Here is an 8,833-nt window from a genome sequence, read left to right on the forward strand (position 1 = left end):
AAGCCAGTTGAAGGGATGGATTTCCTCCTGCGCTCCACTGAATCTGTCAAACTCTGAACAACACCAAGTTTCCTCTTCAGTCCTTAACTTTGAAAACCACATTAATTCTCCTCCTTCAGCAGTTCAAAGTTTCTCTTTCCATAAAAGAAGTTTCTCTTTTCGTATCTCACCTCTCACGCTGAAAACTTTCCATTTAATTACCGTCCTTTAAACAGTTTCACTTTGCTGCCTCCGCTTTGATGCTGGACATTTTACCTCTCATTACGAACCTTTAAAACAAAGTTTCTCCTTTAATTATCTGTGTTTTAAAGACAGTTTAGCTTTAATAACTCTGCAGTGTTTTTGACTGACAATAAAAAGGGAAGTCTTCTTTTAATAAAACATCAAGAAACTCAGTGGGTATTTCCAACACGCTGGGCTGGAATAAGATTTACAATATGTCCAAAAGTATGTGGACACTCTTTCTACAAGAGTTCTGGAGGTTTTCTTTGATGTTGTTTTACATAGAAACACAGGACTCTACCAAATAATTGAACTACCCTGTGGGTTTGTTTTATGGCCATCTGTTTAATTATTTGAACTTTGCTTCTGAGAAATCATGTTTTATTGATTGTCTTGGCATGGAGGACATGTCTAAATATTACAATACCCATGAAGCATGGCCAGAGGCCAGTCAGAGACATGAATCAGAGCAGTGGTTAAAGGGATAGTGCAGCCAAAAATGTAAATTCAGCCATTATCTACTCAGCCATATGCCGAGGGAGGCTCAGGTGAAGTTTTAGAGTCCTCACATCACTTGCAGAGATCCAAGGGGAGAGGAGGTAGCAACACAACTCCACCTAATGGAGGCTGACGGCGCCCCAGATTCAAACGTCCAAAAACACATCATTGAAACCACAAAATATCTCCATACTGCTCATCTGTAGTGATCCAAGTGTCCTGAAGCCCCGACATCAAAAGTTGTTTGGAAAAACGTTGTGGTCTTGCGTGAGACCGTGAGACACGGGCACCGCGTTCATGTGTGTTCACATGCTTTCGCTGGTCTTGCTCAGTGCACAGAGAGGCAGTTACAGCTACAGGCTACAATGAGGCTAAAAACAGAGTTCAAATGAGGTTTTTCCAAACAACTTTTCTGGGGCCTGGTGGCGTCGCATCACCAAGGTTGTTTGTTCATTTTGGTGATATTTATAGAAGTGTGCATCTAACTTTGCGGTACAGTTTGTAGCTCTATCATCGGACAAAACCTTTTTAGCTACAGTACTGACGACAGGTGCGTTCACACTATCAGGTGGAGTTTCATTTCTTTTTAAACCTCTTGGGAGCTGTAATATTTCTGTCTTTCTTTTTTCCCTGGATGTCAAAGAGGTGTTTCTGATAACTTCTCTATCATCTCTTCATTCCACCTTCCCTCCATCTCTCTTTCCTTCTCCCATCTTTTCTCTCCTTAGTTAAAGGAGTTCATCCAGACCAACAGCGTTGGGGCGGGGCCTGCGTTGCCGCGGGCGCTGGAGATCGTCGAGGGCAACGTGCGCTGGCACCGCCTCCACCGACGGCAGTTCTACCAGTGGCTGCGCAAACCTCCAAGCCCCACCCTCGGCTAACGCTACACCAGCTAGCTAGAGTGAAGCGACTGCAAACTGACTGCTAACTCAATGCTAACGCACTGCTAGCTAACAGATGCAGTCAGATAATACTACAAAAAAAATGACTGAGTGAAGAGAGACTGACCTGAGTGTTTCTCTGCTGGTTTTGCTTTTAAAGAATTTTGTTTGCAAAGTTTTTTGTTTCAGAAATATATTTCTTCAAAGCTGCACGTTAGCTAGTGATCACTGAATCGGTAATCGCAAGCTAGCAACTAGCCTCAAAACTCCCCAGTGACTAAACCACAACAACTTCTGAGTTTAAATAGAAGCAGATGATTTGAACAACAATTTAACAAACTTTTAACAGACAATATGTCATTTTCTGCTGTCTCAATCAAAACAATAGCAAAAGACAGAGCAATCCCGTCACTGCAGTCAGTTTCTCCAGGTTAGGATTCAGTGTTACTCGTTCAGGAGGTTTTTACCAGGAGCTGAATTATCCTCAGAAGTCTCTTCCTCTCTGAAACAAACAGACACGGTGATTCAAAACAGTAAAAACACTGAATAAAGCAGATTCACGTTATAAGTCTGTGTTTCTCAGATGCACTCTGGTTCATCGTGGACGGGTTGTTAGCCCAGCACCTCCTAATCTGCGCTCACCTTTTGTGTCTGATAACGTAGATCCAGATGTTCAGGAGGTTTTTACTGTGAGCTGAAATATCCACAGAGATCTCTTCCTCTCTAAAACAAACAGACCAGCTGATTTAAACCGTTAAACACACTCAATGAAGCTGCTTCATGTTAAAGATCAGTGTTTCTCTGACGCTGTTCAGCATGGCAGAGGCTGTTAATATTTGTTCAGCTCGTTTCTCTGATAACTTGCGATCCAGATGTTCAGGAGGTTTTAACCATGAGCTGAATTATTCCCAGAAGTCTCCTCCTCTCCAAACAAATGGCCCTGATGATTTAAACCAGTATAAACACGTAATAAACCAGTTTCATGCTGAAAATCAAGGTTTCTCTGACACTGTTTGGCACAGCAGGGACCGGAGCCGAGCTTCCTCTGATGAAATGGCAAAGATATAAAAGTACATCATAAAAATGTGATTAAAAAGTCAATTAAAGACAGCTTATGGCAGAAAACACAAAGAGGATTAGACGCTACTGACAGGTGACAGCGACCACATGATACAGACCGTGTTCTTGATTAAAATGTTGCTCTGGGTCTGAACTTTGTTGGAAGCGTTTGGGATGAATTTTAAAACTCAACAAAATATAAAACATTGGCCTTGTTTTTTTTTTCGACAATTTAATGTGGAAAAGTTACACAGTATGTCTTTAAGCATTTCTACTTCAGTAGTAAAAGTTAAAATCTATGAAACACATTCAGTATTTGATCTGCAAAAAAATTAGTTGCCAATGTGTCTGTGTCACTCTGCAGTTACACCTCCAGAACACTAGTTGGCAGTAAAGTTTGACTGATTCAAAACACACAATAAACATTTCTTAATAGTGACAACATCAAACACAAGTACACAAATTGACTTCATTATAACTACAAATACAACATGCTAATGTTATTAGCACAAGCCTATGGCATTTTACATTGTATAAATTAGCCTAGCTGCTAGCGGAGTTTTCCTCTACTCATATGAAGCCAGGGACAACAGCAACATTTAACAAAGGTAATGTTATAAAATTCAGCTCCATTACAACTCACAAGGTTCACTGACAAAACAACTGTCTTATACTAAACATGTTTTCCAAACAAATACAACATGCTAACGTTATTAGCACAAGCCTATGGCATTTTACATTGTATAAATTAGCCTAGCAGCTAGTGGAGTTTTCCTCTGCTCATATTTCAGCCAGGATAAATCACACACAGTGTGTGGAGGCTTTATTGTACAGAAATAAACAGGAGGTCTGCGTCGCCACAACACATGGTGTCATTTTTGGGGGAGCAGCGCATCAGGCTACAGTGTAAGGTACATGAATTTGTAGTGCCTTCGCCATAGGTACAGCGTCAGTTCGATGCAAAAGGATAAACCCCACCAAACATATTCCAGCAGTAGGTAATGGTTGGTTTATTGACTTAAAAAGCAAAGTTGTGTTTTCAGGCAGTTTTCTGTTAACGACAAAATAACCAACGATAATTAAAAGACTGTGGAGCTTTCCTGACAAACATGAGACACTGAAGGTTAATGTTGTGATGTGACATCACATGAAGGTAGATGTTTGTTCAGGAGACACAGATGTCAGACACTCCCTCATCTCCATCACCTCCGTCTGACAGCTTCTCATGTCCGAGCTAATGATCTGAAAATCAGATCCAGATCAGACCAGAACCTTTGACTGTCTAATTTGACCCTGAAACTGACCTGAAATCAGGGAAAACATCCAGGCCAAATGTCTTGCTCTTAAAGGAACAGGCACCGTCTGTGACAGGATGGATAAATATTCCGATCTGTAATTTTCTGCCTCTTGATTGGCTGTCTAAAGATGAAACTGGTGTTTTCAGCTCCGCTTGGCTTCAATCCAAAGTCTTCACTAACCAGAGACCCTGAACAGTTTAAATCGGACCTTCCTGTGTTCGCTACATTAAACCGGCTGACATTAAAAGGCAGATTAACCAGCATTCAGCTGCATGTCGATCATTGAACAGAGATGTAATTAACACAACATGGACTCGGTGTCCTCTGATCACAGCACTCAGAGGACTCATTCAGACTCATTAACTCCCCACAACACTCAGACTGCTTCAGCGTGAATTTAAAGAGCAGCTTTGTTTTTTCAGGATCAAAAACTCCAGCAGTTTGGAAAATATCAGCGGGTCTGGGAGGCTTTGGTGGGGCCTCGCTTCAGAAATGTACTTTGAATATAAAAGCTCATAATAACTTCAAAATTTTCACTCTAAACCACAGAGAGCGCCACATGGAGGAGAACAGTTTCCCACTACAGAGCAGTGATGCTGTGGTCCGTGTTGTGTTTGAACCGCAGAGCTAAAAATGCTTTTCAAAGGCTCAGAGTGAAAACAAATTAACCAGACACAAATGGGTTCTCACATTAAAGGTATGAAGGGATAAAGCTCAGGTGCAGCAGAGACTGAATCTGACGTTCTTCACATTTAGATCAACAGAGTTTGGAACGGAAACAAAATGTGTGACAGTTCCAGTTTTCATTTGCCAGTTGCTCTTGTTAGCCTTCAACCTGTTCTCACTCGTAAGTCTGACGCTTTGTCCCGCCCCTCGGCGTCTCATAGTGACGCACAGGGCACCCTTTGGCGTCTCTATGTGACACACAGTTGAGACACGTTATAACTGGGGGTGGGGAAATAATGGATACAGCATAGTGTCGTGATATTTTTGTGTGGCAGTATCGTATGATCACACAAGGCCAATTGACTCTTTTATGATATAAATGACTAATATGACAAATATGAATGATATAATCAATATCATCAATATAATCAATGCAAAAAAAATGTCTGCAGTGAGATGAACAGACTGAAAACTTTAACTTATTAGATAAAAGAGACGTGACACAGTTTTCCGTTGGGGACAGTTGCAATATATGTTATCGCTATACTCAGCATATTGCAGCATATTTAAAATCAACATTGTATCGTGACTCAAAGGGATAGTGCAGCCAAAAATGAAAATTCAGCCATTATCTACTCACCCATATGCCGAGGGAGGCTCAGGTGAAGTTTTAGAGTCCTCACATCACTTGCAGAGATCCAAGGGGAGAGGAGGTAGCAACACAACTCCACCTAATGGAGGCTGACGGCGCCCCAGATTCAAACGTCCAAAAACACATCATTGAAACCACAAAATATCTCCATACTGCTCGTCCGTAGTGATCCAAGTGTCCTGAAGCCCCGACATAAAAAGTTGTTTGGAAAAACCTCATTTGAACTCTGTTTTTAGCCTCATTGTAGCCTGTAGCTCTGACTGCCTCTCTCTCGCTTGCGTGCGAGACCAGCGAAAGCACGTGAACACACGTGAAGGCGGTGCCCATGTCTCACGGTCTCGCACACACGTGAGTGTGGTGCCCAGAGAGGCAGACGTTCAGAATCAGAATGTCTTTTATTTATCCCGTTGGCTTTTTGATGAGGGAATTAGGGTGACGCTAACCTTTGTGTCAGTCTACAGAAGTCGTCCCTGCAGCGCTTTATTTCATCAGTTAGAAAGTGTAGGTCACATGATTCAGGACATCAAGCTTTGTTCTAACGTCACTTCGTTCACCCATTTTCTGATTTAGGTGTAAATGTTGTGGCAAATTAAGATGGCGGAGACCAATCAAAGTTTCATGTCAGATGGTTAATATATGTATCTGTTATCAGCATAGACAAAGCCGTGCATCATGGGATTTGTAGTCAAACTTCTCATTCTCTAAACACTGCAATTCCAGTGTAATTGTGGGAAGTTATGACACTACAAACTACATATTGTACATTCAGAATTCAGACAGTAAAATGACAGTGAACAAAAATAATGAACTACTTTGACACAGCTCATGTTAAAATAGTTTCCCCAAACTCCGCCCACCTGAAATCTGTCAGCCAATGAACTCACTCGACCTCGTAAACCCTGACAGTAACTCCTGAGAGGGAATAAGAGAATAAAGGAAGTGACAGATGGATGAGAATCTGTCTTTGTGTCAGACTCAGAGGAGTCGAGGGACGATGAATCTGACAGTGGACTGACTTTGAACTGACTTTAGAGATTTAAACTCTGACCAAATAAAAACTCAGCAGATCTCATTCGTTTCAGAAAAAAGCACAAAACCATGAAGTTGTTTAAAAGAGGAGGCACATCGGCCTTGGCTGCTGGACACAAACTAAAGTCACAACACAAAGATATTTTTTTAGCCAATCAGCTTTCAATAAATCCTTTTTGTTTGTTTGTTTGGTCCCCAGATGGATGTTTAAATGGTTTTAGGAAGGAGGATGGTAAAACTGGGGAGAGAAAAATGGTAGACAAGACAATTGAGTTTATGTTGAGTGTCTTTATATGCAGACGATGTGGTGTTTTTAATGACAGATTCAAACTTATTATCAGTGGGCTTTTACAGCTTGTGTTGGATGGGGTTTAAAAAAAAAGACAGACTCTGCAGTGTGATGGATTTTGTGGCGTGATGGGATTCACAGTGTAACCTAAAATCTTACCCGTCAGCAGTGTTGTAAATTTCACAGAGTGATGTATGAATTAAATCCAGAGCCTGACTGACCTTTGAGGCTTTACGGTGCGATGGATTCTTCAGTGTTATCTGTTCTTTGATGGATTTTATGGCACGATGGAAACTACAGCGTTGACAATGCGACAATGAAACGACTTACAGCCATACTGAGTGACAACTCCACAGTTCGACATATTTGACGGGACAATGGAATCTTCGATGTGACGAATCTCTCTGGAAAATACAACAAATCTGTAGCAGAGGATCTGACGAAGTCACAGTGTTCCTGCAGTATGGATTGTACAGTTTAACGGGCTCTGCAGTGTTGGATGGATTCTACGGCTTATAAGTCTGATTTTACAGCCGGATGGATTCTCCAGGGTGTGGACGTCCCTCCCCTTCCCCCCTCAGATTTTAAATGTAAATGATATTAACGTGAGACTGAACTGTGTCTTGGAATCAAAAAGCTGGACACCTGTGTTTGTTTTTGGGGGCAACTCCACAGTCCAGGTAAATCTTTGGAAAAGGACTTTAATGAATAAAATGTTGATGAACTTCTGAAGGGTCGGTGCCATGAACCTCCGTCCTGTCGAACAGACTCTCTGAAGTTACTCCTCTTCTGCTAGATCCGGCTTTGATGTTAATAATTGAGCCATATATGAATTAATGGGCCTGCCTGCTTCTATACACTGTGTGTCCAGTGTGTGTGTGTGTGTGGGTGGGGGTGCGGGGGTGTGCGTGCGTGTGTGTGTGTGACGAAGACGATGATGAAGGTTGCAGCAGCGGTGGTGGCGGCAATGACTGTTGTGCCTGTCATGGTGATTAAAATTGTGATAATTAAAGTTATTATGATTATGATCAGGACGATGGCGGATCTGATGATGGTGGTTGAGTTGGTAATGATAATTGTTGATGATGTGACAAAGCTAATTAGTATTATCATAATTACTATGCTAATTATTCAATGCATTTCGAACCTTTATTGTCCTGTCAGGGAGATTCGGTTTACAGACATGAAGCACACGTGTACAATAAACAAACGATATTTAAACTTAAAATGTGATTTGAAGATGTTGAAGGAGACGAAGATTGTGTTCATGATGACTGTGATCATAATGACGACGACGATGATGATGATGATGATGATGACTTGGGACCAAAATATGAGGGAAACAGGAAGTCGCAGAGTTGAGTTTAATCCTACTTCCTGTTTGCACTGCTGTGGTTTCCTGTGTTTTCTGATTGGATGATATTAAAATGGTTAACCTTGTGTGTGATTCAGTTTCAAGTTAATTACCTGTGAACCAATCTTTGTGACAACATGACGACTACCGGATTATTTCCATGACAACTGACAGCAAATTCTGTCACTAAGGAAGATGGTGAGAATAAACAGTCGTAGGCGGCCCCTGAGTTCTGGAGTTGTTTCCCGTCAGACTAAATTACAACATTCTCAAGATACGATGTCACCAACTGATAACAAGTGTTTTATATGAATGTGTTTTTTGTGATGGCGCCTCTGTTCTTTGCGTTAACCAGCTATGTAGGCCTACACATGGGTAGATGGAGAACGTGTTTTTGTACATGCTCGTACATGCCAGTGAAATAGTTTCATTTCAAACCATATTTGCACTAAGCAGTTATATCACTGTGCTATGATGAGCTTCTTTTATGAACTCTGGACAATATCCAGATTCACCCTTTCACGGTTAGTTAACATACAAAAAATATATATAAGATAAACCTGTTAATAACGACATTAAAAAGAAATACAACAAAAAAACTCAGGCTGCGTTCACACCTGTCCTGTTTGGTTCGATTCAGTCTAGCACCAAATCAACTGGACTAAGACCTTCTTGAAGAGGTGGTCTCAGTCCGGATACAAAGGAACTCTGGTGCGGTTGGTTTGTGGTGAGAAGGTGTTCCGACCTGGATCTGAAGCAACTGCAGTCACATGACACATTGTGCACCTCCTCCTGTACTGCCTCAAAGGGATAGTGCACCCAAAAATGAAAATTCAGCCATTATCTACTCACCCATATGCCGAGGGAGGCTCAGGTGAAGTTTTA

The 8,833-nt window shown here is 41.5% G+C and overlaps 1 protein-coding gene across 1 annotated transcript in view; it reads left to right on the top strand.

Annotated features, from left to right (window-relative positions):
• Nucleotides 1-8,019, top strand: part of LOC125882777 (thyrotropin-releasing hormone-degrading ectoenzyme-like) — a 275,288-nt gene extending 267,269 nt beyond the window's left edge. Inside the window, exon 22 of the mRNA XM_049566632.1 lies at nucleotides 1,449-8,019. Within this exon, the coding sequence (XP_049422589.1) occupies nucleotides 1,449-1,601 (153 nt within the window). The 3' untranslated portion in view covers nucleotides 1,602-8,019. The remainder of the gene's footprint in view (nucleotides 1-1,448) is intronic.
• The last annotated feature ends 814 nt before the right edge of the window (nucleotides 8,020-8,833 follow it).

Source organism: Epinephelus fuscoguttatus, linkage group LG22, assembly GCF_011397635.1.
Source record: "Epinephelus fuscoguttatus linkage group LG22, E.fuscoguttatus.final_Chr_v1".
Classification (NCBI taxonomy): domain Eukaryota; kingdom Metazoa; phylum Chordata; class Actinopteri; order Perciformes; family Serranidae; genus Epinephelus; species Epinephelus fuscoguttatus.